Source organism: Panthera pardus, unplaced genomic scaffold, assembly GCF_024362965.1.
Source record: "Panthera pardus isolate Hobbes unplaced genomic scaffold, ASM2436296v1 HiC_scaffold_27, whole genome shotgun sequence".
Classification (NCBI taxonomy): Eukaryota; Metazoa; Chordata; class Mammalia; order Carnivora; family Felidae; genus Panthera; species Panthera pardus.
Window position 1 is genome coordinate 104212331 of NW_026526843.1, and position 15786 is coordinate 104228116.

The 15786-nt window shown below is 45.2% G+C and overlaps 1 protein-coding gene across 2 annotated transcripts in view; it reads right to left on the reverse strand.

Annotated features, from left to right (window-relative positions):
• Positions 1–1818: 1818 nt before the first annotated feature.
• The window catches only part of POLA1 (DNA polymerase alpha 1, catalytic subunit), a 300188-nt gene continuing 286220 nt past the window's right edge, over positions 1819–15786 (reverse strand). For both annotated transcript variants that reach the window (XM_019419738.2, XM_019419737.2), the window contains exon 37: positions 1819–2939. In XM_019419738.2, coding sequence (XP_019275283.2) covers positions 2794–2939 — 146 coding nt within the window. In that variant the 3' untranslated portion in view covers positions 1819–2793. The remainder of the gene's footprint in view (positions 2940–15786) is intronic.

Consider the following 15786-nt stretch of genomic DNA (forward strand, 5'->3'; position numbering starts at 1 on the left):
GAAGATTAACTCTGTCCATTTCCCGGATAAATTAAAATCTTGAACATGGTCTGTGTAGGATTTTCAACTTCTGACCTCCCCTATGCCCCTTTATATGAAAGAGAGTGGAGGGTTAGCAAGTGGTGTCCGAGATCAATGGGCACCTTGTTAGAGGCAGATCCTGCTTACATTCAACAGGAAAGGTGCCCTTTGCAGAGGCACGGGGCCGGGGCCGTGAGAGAGCCGGGTTCTCCTGGGGCCCCATTTCCCAACTGGCCCAGATAAAACTTAGCCCAGAGGTTTAGTTTGTCTGGCCCAGTGCTCAAAATTTTATGCTAAAAAATTCACTGCCAAGTTGAGAAATGGAGACACTTTATGGAGTATCTGGATTCCTGGCTTCTCTTGATAACCAGATTGTGTGGCCACCCTGGGCCTCATCCCTCCCAGCAGCCCTCGGCAGCCTCTTCCCTCTTTGGACAGTCCCTGCCACTCTTCAGTGTGAACCTGGCTGGTTTCAGCCGTTCACTTTTAGCACTTGAACTTCGGATCCATGCCCGGGAGCCTGCGGAGACACACGGGTAGGCTCCCCCTGAGAGAGAGGTGGGTGGTGTTTCTGCACCCCTCCCAACCAATGCCCCATCAACTGACAAAACTCAAGGAGTCGAAACCTTTCTCAGAGAAATGGGAGTATGCTATGTGCCAACGTTCTGACAGAGAGACCCATGGAATTCTTCATGAAAGTTGCAGTTTCAATTTTGTATGAAATTCTGGACTCTGTATGTGCCTCCCAGAAAAGCCCCTTCAGTAACCTGGAGTGACAAATCTGAGTAAGACCACATCAACTGCTGCATGAGCTCTTTTTGGGGGGCTGGACCATGAAACGCCGGACTTTCTATCTACAGAAACAGTTCCTGCCCTCACAGTGCTTACTAGCTCGACGCAGAGACGAGAAACAGAGCAGTCAGAAGTGATCTGAGTCTCCCGTTGTTTCTTGATGACTAAGTTAAGGATAATTCTCTGTATTTACCATAACCCCAGGTTCCAGAAACCAAATAAAACACGCCTTCTCTTTGGAAAGCAACGTGGGGGTGCGGGCTCCGGAAGCACACACTAGAGAACTATCTCTAAAACCTTATGTGATAAAAACGTTGAAAACCACACAACCCCCTTAGTTCCCTGAAGCGACATGGCTGCTCCACTTCTGACAGGTGGTGGAGCCTGAGGTACCAAGGCATTCATTAATTACCCCCAGGGCCCCACACCCAAAGTGTCTCCACTTAGAACCTGAATACAAGAGACAAAGGAGAAAGTGGGGGAGAGAAAAGAAAAAGGCAGAGCAAGATGGAAGACAGTTCATTTGCATTGCTTTAACAAGCATGGCCTTCACTAGGGTCCACGCTGGGTGACCTTGGTCTGATGGGGGGCCTTTCTCCCAGGAGCCATCGGTCTTAGTCTCTCCAAAAACAGACACCACTGGGCTCTTGGCTTAGCTCTCGGGCTGTCCAAGTCAGCAAAGCACACGAGAAAACATACTTCATCTTGTAAAGGACCCTAAGTCCACAGGAAGTCTCCGGAATGCTGCTCAGGGCACTGCGACATATACCACTGGGGCCTCTAGGAGCTGGTTTCCAGCCAGGCTGAGGGCTGGGAAGGGGATGGCCTCCAGTCACCCCTTACTCCGGGCTGCCACCTCTAGCCAGCTCTTCACACCTGATGGAGATTTAGTGGAACTGCTTTCTTTTCAGAAATCTTTATTTAAGCAGGAAAAAAAAAACAAAAAACAAAAAAAAACCACACATGGCATATTTTTCTTAGAAAAACAGACAGGTAGACTTTAAAAAAAAAATATAGCATAGTGTACAGGGGAAATATATCTTGTTAGTATAACCTTACATATAATGTAAGAATGGAAAGGCTGGTATACTGAAATAGATGTGGTTTCTGGCAAAGAGGGCACCATTCCGAAGAAATGAAAACACACGCACGCACACAACCGCACCAGGGCCAATTAACCAAACCTCCTCCCAATTTCTTCTGAATACAACACAATGACCCTTGCCCCAAACTCTACACAGTTGAAAGGAAATGTTATAGGATATCAAATTATTTTCAGTGTGCTTTCTGTCTGCAGAAACCTTTACCTGGATTTTCTACTTAAGGGGACAAAAAGGAATGCGAGTATAAGACACCTGCCCAGTATACGTGTGCGCGTGCAATGCGGGAGCAATTCAATAAACAAGTAGGCTCTGTTTCATCTATTTAGGAGACGCAAGGCTTCTCTACCCCACCCCTCGGCTACCTATATAAAAAACCAGACTAAAAAGGACAGCCACTCTTGGAGCCAGTGACTGGGGCAATAGTGGGGTTCAGACTGGGTTTAACTGGCATGTGAAAAGGCAAAATGTTAGCACTCCTACCAGGCTTCATAACTCTTTCTGGGGGCACCTCTGCTGAAGGCCCTGGGGCAAAGCGTGGGGTCCCTTGCGTTCCAGCCACTCTCAATTAATTTCTTGTCTCTCACGGACCTCTCCCCTAGAAATCGAGTCCCAGATGCGCAGCTGGCTCTAGGCTGTGTTTCCGCAGTACATGATACGTTGTAATAGGAAGGCTCTTATGATGCTCTGATATTTGATAGATGAAATACTGTTGCACTCGCCCCCACCTCAGTAATTCCCCTCCCAAGCCACACACGCACGCACGCACGCACGCACTCAGTCCTAAAGGAAAAGCGATGCCAGAGGGAACCGTCAGGACCCCGGTGGAGGGGTGGAGGCGGTGGGGTCGCCCACCCTGCTGCCTGCATCGCAGGCTCCCTCAGGGCCTCACGGCACAATCTGCGAAGAGCTTGCTGAGGTTCACTTCGGAGTAGCCACTTCGGGACAAGAACTGCTCTGCCGTGTTCTTGAGTTTTTGGTAGTCCTGACGAACTTTGGGGGTAAAAAACTGCTTCTTCCATTTATCTAAAAAGAAATAAAAATAAAAGGATTACAAGTCTCAGAGGTAGCGTCTTTAGAGACCATTCAGTATCCCTCAAGCACCAGAGAAGAGGGCGCAGATCCTGTCTGCACTTCCATGTCTCAGATGTCCTCCTGGTGCCCCGTTGCTGGTCTACACCAGGGGCCAGTCCCACGCCAGGGGTGCGGGTGAGTTCCCTAGGTTCCTCTCTGGAAGCCTTGGTTCTTCTACCCTGCGCGCCGCTTCCCAGCACCTAGCTGACTCCGGGGGCGGGGGACAGGGCCACGCTCCACGGATGCGAACTGCAGGTGCGCATGCACGTGCAGCAGCCAAGGTGAACTCCACCTGCAGCCACCACTCTCGCAGCGCTGTCGAGCATATGCGTGCAACTGAATGCAAAGTATGGATGCGGCAGGAAACACTGTCTCAAAAGAAGCCAGGGCCTCCCAGAGTCAACTCCCAGGAGCAGCTGGGCCTAGTCGGCTTCTTTGAGGCCCTCCGGTCTGTGTCCCTCTGCTACTCAAGACTCCTGTGTTGGAAGAGGTGAGGGGTAGGCTGTCTGGAGGGCACCTGTCCGGTGGCGAGGTTGCTTTTTCTTCTCCATCCACACCGTGTACCTGTGGACTCCGGGCATGCGGCAGCCGTTCCTCCGCTTCCTGCTTCTTCTACCCATTCATGCCTGGCCTGCCCACTCGGAGACGGGCACTGCCAGCCGCACAGAAGGTCGTTCCTTTCCTGCCCCACAGCCTGCTACTTGCACACTTGGTTCAAGGAGCAGCAGGGCCAAGACACTGAGGTGTGATCTTTTGAGGATAAGGGTGATTGATCCCTAGGGGAGGCAGCCCTGCCCAGGATGCTTAAGGTGACACAGTTTTGGTTCACAGCTGCTCAGGAACCCTGTGACGTGTTTGGCGAAGTCCACGTTGTTTTTTTTAACCCCCGTTTGCTGGCTGAAGAGACTGGGAGGTCCAGCCACTCACCTGAGGTCACAGAGCCGGAAATGTGTGACAGGGACATGCGAGCCCGGGGGGCCAGAACCCTGAGCCCCTACTCGAAGGTCAGGCACCCTATTGTGCCCCCTCTCCCTACCGTCACCCCTCCCCAGTGCCCCCGGAACAGGCACAGGCACAGGCGAGCATGGCATCAGGCATCGAGGAAGGGAGTACTCGTCAACCACCAGGAGAAAAACCCCACCGAAACAACAGAGCAACACTGCAATCTACCGAACACCCGCAAGATTAAAGCTGGGGCTCAAGATTTTTGTTCCTTAGCTCCACATTCACATTTGTCCTCCACAACCTTTTCTAAATTACGTCAAATGCCTTTTAAGAAACAACAGCAAAAAGTTTGGTGGAGAGGATTTAAATGCCCAAAGGGGGTGGAAAAAGAGAGGCGAGAGGAGAGAGAGGGGAGGCATTAGTAGCCAACTACCGACCGACTACCGACTACAGAAAGACACTTTGAAAGTTCTAATTATGGGAGTCTGGGAATACACAACAATGGCCCGGAGCGCCGGCCGCCTCCCTGCAGGCCAGAGCAGCAGGCCGGCACCCGGCGCATGTGAATGACACGACCGCAGGTGCTGACTGGGGAGCACATTTAAAGAGCTGCCGGAATAAGGAGCAGGGGAGGAAGGGAGAGGGCATCGCTCCTGATGTGTTTACCTCCTCTGCTGATGGGATATTGACTTTTCCCACCAGGTTGGTTAGAAAGGGGACTATTTACTCTGCCACACAGCAGAGTTAGAATGACAACCAGCATCACTCGGTGCTCTTCTTCGTGAAAGACAAGTGTGACCGCCAGCATATCCCATAGCCGGTCAATACGGCCAAGGCACCATTGCACGCCAGTTAGACATGCAGATAAAAGCTCCCGCTTGCTTCCCCAAAGAGAATTTAATCAATAACACATGGAAGGTCTTCTAGGAAACAGAACTGCACGAGCTGGCACAGGCGCATCAGACGGGGGTGCGGAGGGGAAAAGGGCTCGCCCCTTCTTTGTGGTTTTTCTCAGCCCCCTTCAGGCACCTAGGCCCCCCGCATTAGGCTTCACCTGAAACCACTATCCTGTTTCCTGTACTGCTACCCCCACCACTGTAGAACTCAAGGGAAAATACCGGTGTTAAATGGTGGAAACAAGTTAATGTGGCCAGCAAAATTGGATTCCTTCTCCGTGCTCTGGTTTTGGGAGTCGGCAAAGAGGCCACGGGTAGAGTCACTGCACATCAGGCATGCGGTGACGACAACTATTAAAAGATTCCAAGAGGCCATCAGGCAAGAGGCAGAGAAGATCATCTCATCCCAGTCCACAGAGATGCCAGGGGCCGTGGCTGTTGCTGTCTCAACAACCAGCATAAAAAAATCCAACCTTCGTTGACTAAAGAAGGAAATGCTCTCCCTAGACACAAGGGCATCAGCAAAATATACTCCAGAGGGCTGCGCTGTCACCGGAAATCACTCATCCGAATGCACCCGCAAAGCGAATCCCTTTTTCCTGGGAATAACGCTTATTGTAGGTCCTTTCTACATGCTGATTCCTTAGGGTTATATGCTGATTACCAAAAACCTCCTGTCCCCCACTCCTAAGAAAACAATGAAAAACAAGTTAGCCCAGATACTATTCACACAATATTTTATCAGACACTGACATGAATTGCCAATTTAAAAGTTGGTTTCTACTGATTAGAATCTAAAACCTCAAAACCAGGCAAGTTACAGTATTTTCTATCTGGGATGACCTAGATCATCACCTGCCAGTCGAACCTGTCTTTAGATATTTTATTTGCAAGTTAACTGATCCAATCACATGTTAGAACTGTCTGAAAAAATGGGAGTATTCTCCCATCTAAGGAAACCATGTCTACTTCGGATATTTTGTTTCCCTGTCAGTAAACCAAACATCTCTTTTCGGCTGTACTCTTTGTAAAACCCCTTCTGCACTTAAGGAAACACACTCAACCAGAAACCACAAGGCAAAGACATTTTAACATCGCCTCCTGGTTATTTTATTTTAATTAAAGCAGGCTTAGGCACACAGGCAGCAGCCGTCTCTGTTCTGAATGTCTGTTTCATTTATTTCCGTGCAAAGGTATCAAACAACAGTCAGTTATAATTGATTCTGTCAGGTGTTATACAGTCAGTCATAATTGTCTCTGTGTAGAGGTGTGTCAATTTACTATATCTGAATTAAATATTCTGTCAATTATGAAATCAGGTAATAATTTCAGTCAGTTTTTTAATTGCATGGCTTCCCACTATACAGTTCTCAGCTTTCCCAACCGGTTCTAATCCATAGCCTCCCTCCCTCCCTCAGTGCATCGTGAGTTTTGCCTTCTGGCCTTGGCGGGGGGTGGGGGGGGGGGTGGGGGGTGGTGGTGGAAGGCCGCCCCGGAAGCTTTAGGAAGTCTGAAAGAAAGCCACTTCATGATTTAAAACCACCCAACCTATAGAGAACTGTTAGAGCCTCTGGCCTGGCCAGCTCTCTCTTGAATATCAATCGATATCTGAGTCTGGGCAACGCACGGTATCTGAAAGATCTCAGGAGATAGCCATGTTTCAAACACAGACACATTCAGGGCCCCAAACCAAATAACAAGTATAAAAACACTTCTCAAAACGAGAAATAAAAAATACCATCTTCCATTCAGTTCTTTAGAAACAACTTTACAGGGCACAATGCCAGGCACACTCAGTGTATGAGGCATTTACCGACTAACCAATGCCTAGAGGTCCATTCTCGCCCGTTAAATCACATGTTAGACGCGAACACATTTCTCAGGGCTGAAGGGTCTGTTAGTCCCCTATCCAGCTCCATTCCTACTTCTAAGTAATTATCTCCAGTTTTCCTTTTCTCTTCTTTTTTGTTGATACCAAAATACAGCCTTTAAACAGAACAAAATATCCATGGTTTAGCTCAAGTACTCTACTAGGCTGATCTGACAAGTATTTAGAAGTGTGATTATAATTCTCTCCACCACTGGTCTGGTTCATGTTCAATAAACACAGACTTGCTACAGCCTGGTGGTGGTGAACAGTGACCCTTCACACTCCAAAAGGACGGAGGTGCTGCAGGGCCCCCCACCAGGAAGGGCTGGTCAGTGCAAGTGTGGGAAAGAGCAGAGGGTGATGGGAGAAGGGAGGAGCCAGGGCAAGCCAATGTAAAGAATGCCACTTCTACAGCGAAAAATAGAAGGGGAGAGTCGTACCCCTTACCATATTTCAGTGGAGAAAGAGTCACCTTGAAAGAGATCAAAAATTTCCTTTCAACTGGATGAAGTGATTCTATCAGGGCTGGGTTTGGGGTGTTTGTATTTGTCATGTCGGAAGAAAATTGCCCATGCAGCCCCCTTGCTGAGGTTATAAAAAGTACTGTCAACCACACTGGACAGAATTTTTTTGGGGGGGTGCAGAGAAGGAAAAAAAAAACACATTGTGCAGGGTCATTAAGCACTGTTGTATAAATAAAGTTAGAAGATCAAACGAAAGAGGGGACTCGGGTTAAATGCTGGAAGACAAGCTTAAATAAAGTTCTAAGAAAAAAGCAAGGCATGCTGTAATTCCAAGAACCTATTACTTCAGACAATTTACTTCAAAAAATAAAATCAGAATGGTAAATGATTACCCAAAAGCAATCATGTCATCATCACTGAGAGATGGAATAAAATAATTTTTTGTGAAGTGGCTGAATGAGAGCAACTTAAAAGCCACGGAGCCTGTCAGAAGCACATTATTTCTTTTTACACCCCGTTTCCCAATTCATCTCAGTGCTGCTGACTAACCTCGGCTCCCAGCAGGTGGAGCATTTAAAATAAATAGCATTTCCTACAAAACGCGCTCCAACTGCCCCATGACAGACGCTTCCAATTCCCGGCCAGCCACTGGATCAGCTTCAGCGGTATCTAACAAGGTGTAAATACAATAACAAGCATGTAATTAAGTGAGCATGATGAAGTTAATGGAGATAATTCATTCCATTTTGGGCTTATGAATATTCTATTAGATGTTATCAGGCAGCTGGAATAGCTGTTAATTTAATCATCATTCAGACCAGCAAAATGTTCTTTGTGCGAGCATAATTGCAGAGAATGAATAATTGATTTGACAATTGTACCAGTGGATTTCAAACAGTTCTGTGCGCTCTCAGAGCAGGAAGGGAGGAGAGCTGGAATACTCAAAGCACTGAAGAGGTGGCAGAGAAGCCAGCCTGTAAATTGAACATTATCAGGACACAGATAAAGGACAATTTTTATTTTATCAATGCAACACAATTACATTACAGTGCGCTAGTAATCACTCTGCCCACACTTTAAAAAGGGAAATAAATTACTCTTCATGGGAAAGGACAAAAAGAAATATCAGAACCATTTAGAATCCATTGATATTGGATATTTAATTTTTTTGCATTATATTTTATTATAGGAAATATCAAACTGTGTTTGAAATTGCTGGCACATTTAACTCTGTTACCTGCAATCAGGTACACAGATTGTATTTTACACGTATCTCTGCATTACAGCATGCTCTATGAATTACAATGACTTTATTGCAATTTTTCAAAATTACCCTAATGTTTAAAAAGAGCCATCATTGTGGTATACAAGCGTATTGTACACTTTAACTATCAGAACTCTGTCCTGGATACACTGAACAACCGGCAAAAAAAATTCTATTCTCCAAATGGCTCTATATTTGGGCGGAAAAAGTAGCAACAAAATGTTGACCTCAAACAACAAGCAGGTTTCCAACATGAAAGGAAGTTTGATCAAAGACACGCTCTATCAAAGACCAGGGTTAACTGACCCAGCAGACAACATGTTAGTTGACCCCAAGTCCCCGGGCAGGGCTACTACTACAGGCCTGTAACTTATTTTTAATTTTCAAAAAAATTTTAATTTTTCAAGTTTTTATTTAAATTCCAGGTAGTTAACATACAGCGTAGTATTTGTTTCGGGTGTACGATACAGTGATTTAACATTTGCATGCATCATCCATCCGGTCACCATCGCGACAAGTTACAAGCTTGCAGTTTCATCAAAGCCAATGGGAGAGATGGCAAGAACGGTGGAGTTATTTTAATTTTTTTTTTTTAATGTTTATTTCGGAGACAGAGAGAGAGCATGAGTGGGGGAGGGGCAGACAGAGAGAGGGAGACACAGAATCAGAAGCAGGCTCCAGACTCTGAGCTGTCAGCACAGAGCCCGACGTGGGGCTCGAACTCACAAACCGTGAGATCGTGACCTGAGCCGAAGTCGGTCGCTCAACTGACTGAGCCACCCAGGCACCCCAAGAACAGTGGAATTTGATGTGAGCGCTATTTTCCAATACACATGAAATCATGAGCAAATGGGAATATTCTAAGCCGCTTCATGTCTAATTAATGCTCTGTGACAGACCAGAACAAACATGAGTCGCCCCAGGTCAGTGTTGCTCAAGGAGGGTAGGAAGTAGAATCACTTGGGAAGTTTGTTTTTTCAACATATCCATCCAGTGCCATCACCTGACCCCATTTCTCATAGGTTCTTGTGGAGAAAAGGGAGGTGAAAAATGTGTTTGTTGGTTTTTTAAAGATTCCCAGATCCTGCTGAGTTTACACCTCCTCCACTGAGGACGAGAACTACAGATTCCCAGGTATATCCAATTGCAACGGACTCAACAGCCTTATAGCACTGAAATAACATTCTCCACCACCCACCCCCACTCTTCTTGAAGACCTCAGTCTTACAAAGGCGCATGTCACCAAAAATATCTAAGAAGGGTACACTGCGTCTTTATGGTTCACATACAATTTCTTTCTTTCTTTTTTTCTTTCTTTTTTTTTTTTTTTTGAGAGAGAGAGAGAGAGCGCGCGCATGAGGTAGAGACAGGGGCAGACAGAGAGCCCGATGTGGGGCTTGATCCCACGATCCTGGGATCATGACCTGAGCCAAAATCAAGAGTTGGATGCTCAACTGACTGAGCCAACTGGGCACCCCTCACATATCATTTCTAATCTTGATGTTCTCACCAGCCTCCTGTTCTCACAGCCCAAGCTATTGTAGCAGGGACAGTTCTGATCCACGTAAACAGGTGGAAAGATGGATGGGCCACAGTGGGACATGAAAGTAACAGCCATGCTATGATGAGCGTCTAGGCCACTGCCACTTTCTGGACAGAGGACAGAAAACAGGCCATGCCCTCCTAGATCCTGACATTAAAGCAAGCTGCCTCTAACACTCTTTCCCTTCTGCACCATGGGGATGGATGCAGCTACCTACGACTACTCCAAGAGTTCTTGGCATTTCCTGGGTTCCATCTTTGTTCATGGGTAGTGTCCATTCCCTCTCAACTTGTAGGCATCTACAGATGTCCTACCCAAGACGGTTAGTTACATCCTTTGAGGAGGGAAAAACGTGAGCATTTTTGATTAATCCAAACCAAACAAGTATTCTGGCAACATATTTATATAATATGTGACTATACATTCCTCTCAGGTTGTTGGACTGAGGCCTCGATTCTTCACCATGCAGACTGCCTCCAGGACAGTTCATAACATGGCAGCTGGTTTCCAGCAGAGTGAGTGAGCAAGAAAGCAAGCGAATGCACTCAAAACACAAGTCGCAATCCTTTGTAACCTAATCTCGGAAGTAACATCCTACCCCTTTTGTCACTCAATCCAGCCCACACTCAAGGGAAGAGGAATATTGCACAAGAGTGAGTGCCAACAGGCAGGGAGCACTGGGTGCCATCTTAGAAACTGCCTAGCAGAGGGCCACTGCCCTGGATAAATGGCAGGAATACAGGAAAACATGAATAAATTGGTTAATTGTCAACTGATTGGGATATATATTACAAAAAGCTCACAGATTCAGTGTGGAAGGTCTAAGAGATGGGAGAAAACTAAGACCTTAAGAAATCTGAGAGAAAGCAGAGAGAGTCAAAGGCAGACTTAAATGACTGCTTACCATCAAACTCATTACACCCAAGGAAAATACACGAAGGCTAATTCTGTACCAGATACATTTTTCAGCTGCTCCGGATTTAATGTTTATGTAAAATGGATGTGGTTTTGTATTTCTGACTCATCAGATACAGTATAAATATTAAAGAAGTCCAGCCACCTACAAACCAACTATGAAGTCTGAAATAAACCAGTGTTTTAAGGGTATCAGGATTAATAACCTTTACCTTCTTAACTTCTATGAACTGATACCCTGTACTCCTTCTGGGATGAGTTCTTCCATTAAGCTAATGTGATTTTGTCTCTTGGAAACTCGAAGACTGTGGGGCATTCCTAATTCCAGAATGTACCAGTGACACTCTTTAAGTAGGATTCTCCAGCAGTTTCAGAAGAACTGACCATATACCTTGAAACCTTACCTGGTTAATCACCAAGGTAGCCACTGTCCCTCTTTGTCAACTCTTCCAAAGACTCCAGGACTGTCCAGGGGAGGTAAGAGGTGACAGCTCTCCACCCTACTTAGCTACTTTATATATGTGTGTGTGTATATATATATATATATATATATATATATATATACACACACACACACACGTATATATATATACATGTATATCTATATACATATACATATATATATTTTAACGTTTACTTATTTTGAGAGAGAGAGAGAGAGAGAGAGAGAGAGAGAGAGAGAGAGAGATAGAGAATATGAATGAATGAATCCCAAGCAGGCTCCGTGCAGTCAGAGCAGAGCCCGACATGGGGCTCAATTTCACAAACCCTGAGATTATGACCTGAGCTGAAACCAAGAGTCAGATGCTTAACTGACTGAGCCCCCCAGGCACCCCCTACTTAGCTATTTTAATACCGGAATCTTTTTGCTACCACAAGTAACATCAAGGCTCTGTAGAAACCAACTGTCCTAAGGAAGGAACACTTTCTTAAAGAAAAGGCTGGAGGCTTGTGAGACTAGGTGGCCTAAATGAAGCCATCGATAAATATAAGCTGAACGGAATGAAATTCTCTCTGCAGAATCTGTAAAACTTTCGGAAGCCTGGACCAAAACCTACTGAAGGTGACTTTCTCTTGAAACAGATTGTCCCTTTAGCCTTTCTCCTTATGATGACAGGCAAACAGTGACCTCACAGGCTGATTCCGAGATGGTGGGCTATTTACTCAGAACAATAAGCAAACATTTGGTATTTTATATGTTTTATACCTTTCATTATTATAGGTCAAAGGTTAGCAAACTAGGACCTTAGGCCAAACCCCCGATGCCCCTTGTTTGAGTCAATAAAGTTTTACTGGAACACAGCCATGCCCATTTGTTACTGCATCATCTCTAGCTACAATGGGGAAGGTGCGCAGTGGCAGTGGAGCCCATCTTGGGCTCAAAGCTGAAAATATTCGTGATCTGACCCCTGATAGGAAAACATTAGCCAATTCCTATTATAGAGAGGGTTACAAAGGTACACATCCTATTGTTTCATCCTAACAATAACCCTGTAAGTTAAACAGAAGAGACACTATACCCACGAGGAAAACAGACCAGGAGGCTTTTTGCAAGGTCACATATCTACTTCATGTTCTTTCCTCTAAATGCTCTTGGTGGAGGGACACGAAGAGAAACTCTTATTCTACTACTCCCCAGCCTGCATGAGTTATTTTTTGTTTTTAAAGGCACAAATTTGGGGCACCTGGGTGGCTCAGTCAGTTAGGCGTCTGACTTCAGCTCAGGTCACGATCTCACGGTCCGTGAGTTCGAGCCCCGCGTCGGGCTCTGGGCTGATGGCCCAGAGCCTGGAGCCTGCTTCCGATTCTGTGTCTCCCTCTCTCTCTGCTCCTCCCCCGTTCATGCTCTGTCTCTCTCTGTCTCAAAAATAAATAAACGTTAAAAAAAAAATTTTAAAGGCACACATTCAAACATTAAAAAAAAAAAAAGAAAAGGGGGGTGTGCTTGAGTGGCTGAGTTGGTTGAGCGTCCGACTTCGGCTCAGGCCATGTTCTCACGGTTGGTGAGTTCGAGCCCTGCGTCGGGCTGTGTGCAGACAGCTCAGAGCCTGGAGCCTTTTTCGGATTCTGTGTCTCCCTCTCTCTCTGCCCCTCCCCCACTCGTGCTCTGTCTCTGTCTCTCTCAAAAATAAATAAACATTTAAAAAAATAATAAAGGCACAAGTTCTCCTCACAGTACTCTTATATAAGATTTTCCACAGTTGGCCCGGGCAACTCAATATCCTTGGAACTTTAACAAATGCTGATGCAGGATGCTACAGTGAACATCCTCGTTTTTCCCCCTGTGTAAAATGTTGATGCTAGGACATGTAAGGCAAAATGTTCTACTTTATAGATGTTTAAATTTGCTCTAATTAAAATCAGAATCCTTCTTTCAGTATGTTCTTTGGCTTTTCTTGGATGAAGGTCAAATAGTATTGGAGAAGAGATGGAATGAGCACATCAGAGAACATCTTATTGTACATTCCAGATTCCTCTCAAATAAACTCATAATCCTTATGGTATAACTTAAGAATATTCTTTTATCTGCTACTTAAAACAAAAAAGGCTTCTGGGGCATCTGGCTGGCTCAGTTGGAAGAGTGTGTGACTCTTGATCTAGCAGTTGTGAATTCGAACTCCACATTTGGTGGAGAGATTACTTACGAAATAAAATCTCTTTAAAAAAAAAGGTTTCTAACAAGGCATTCTTTTGAGAGAATCTGTTAGTAGCCAGAGAAACCCACTACCTCCATTTCTGTATGTTTAATATGCACACTTTTAGCCGACAAGAAAGAATCCCCACACTGCTCTGCATTTTTACTATGATAATCCTCAATGTATACTTTTTAATGCTTAGTCCAAAGTTAATTACAAAATGGGTCTTACTGATTTGCAAATTGTTGCTATCCATTTAAAGCTATGTCACATTTACAACTCAATGATTAAAAGGGAAAGCAGTATGTCTCTTACGCGGTGCAGTTCTTGATTAAGTCACTGAATTCTCTGAAGCCTCTGACCTTGGTAAGCAGCCTCTGGGCCTGCATTTCCCTCACTTTGCAGATGGAAGCGGAGCGTTCTGGGGGAAGCAGGTAGTGAAGGACAGAGCAGAATAATAGAATGCCTTACCACGATTCCACGTGACAGGCGAACGGTGGCGAGGGAGGTCTACCTGCTATCATGCATACCTCCCACCATGGGTGGCGGCCTCCTTCCCATGTTAAGACAGGACCACTCACTCTGGAGAGCGTGCAATGGATTCATGGAGACGGCACTGGTGAGTGGGCTGGTTATGAATACTGACTGCAGCCTTACTGGAGTCTTTCCTCTCCTGCTTTAGGAGAAATTCAAATGCTCTCAAACTAGAAACTGAAGGAGAACATAGATCCGAAATATGCGTGAACGTAAGCCCAGAAAACCAACGTAATCTTTGGGAAAGACCTCTGGACCAACCTAAGACTGAGAATTCGTAGACTCTTTATGAATACTCATGGTGGGACACACTAAACTACCCCCTTATCTACCACCAAATGGCTACATCCCTTATTGGCAAATAACCTTTGTGCAGACTTCTTCCACTTGTTCATCCAACAAACGTCTACTGAGTACCCACCGGGTGTCAGGTACAACTTGCGATAGGGTGGGGTGAATTAAAGGATCAACAGATAAATTACTATGATGGCTGTGCTTTAGGACCATAGTTTGGCATTCCAGCTGGATTAAAAAATATATAAATAAGTAAACAGGGTACAACTCCATGAAACCACAAGAGAAGCACAAATCATTTATTAACTCATTCCACAAAATATTTACCAAGTGCCTACTACGTGCCAGATAATGTTCTAAGCCCTGGGGCTACAGGAGTGAACAAGATGGACAAAAATGCCTGCCTTCATAAGGCTGAGAGTCCAGTGAAATTATGGATAGGATTAACGGAAAGAGAAAAAATCCCGTAGAGATAGCACACGGTTAAATAAACCCACAGTCTTTAGAAGAAAGGCATCCCAGAAATCCGACTTGCTTTTATTATTAGCGCAATACACCTAAGAGATCACAACTCGATTATTTTAAGCACAGATTATAGGATATTTATGTCATTTTAAAAGTGCAAATAAATTCTTAGGAAATGGGGCAGGCTTGCAGTGTTACTGCCACTCTCAAAATAGTCCATCTATTGGCCCTGATTTTAAAAATATGGCGCACTCCAAAAGCATCCAATCCAACATATACAGCTGCCATCTGGCCTGCAGCCATAGTAGGAGTCGCTTTCATTCACGAGCAAAGCCAGGGGAGGGGGGACTTGAGATGGAGAGAGGATAAATTCCATTTGTGCTATTAAAAAAAGTAGAACAGTGAACCCAGCGGTTGAAACGTGAAGCTAAAAAGAAGAAAACAGTAATCTTGCTATAGAAACCAGAGAATTATGTTCTCGCGCTCCCCCACTTTCTTGTGCTTTCACACTGTACAAACTCTAGCACCCTGAACAACTCACTCTCCTGCTATTTCCAGCACTTTAAAGAAACTTTTCAACATTTCTGTTTGACACATTTTTTCAACAGGGAGGTGAAGACAATAAGTAAACAGGTAGTGAAGGGCTATTTAGAGAGCTGGTCAGTGACGGTAATAATAAAGGGAAAAAAGCCACCAGAACAGAACATGTCTCCTACGTGCAGCAGCCAGAGACGGCACATGACCTCTGACAAACAGTTTTCAGAGTAATTTTAATGCTACTCTGGATTTAACTTGACTAACTGGTAGCAATTGAGCACATCTCTCCCCCCCCCCTTTTTTTTGTGGCAGCAGTTATGGAAAATGCTACAATAACAGCATCAAAAGTAGAATGGGGGAAGATTGGTTTTCCATTGTGCTGCTGAACTGGCATAATGCCCACTTTAAAAGCAATTCGCTGCTCATCACTGAAATC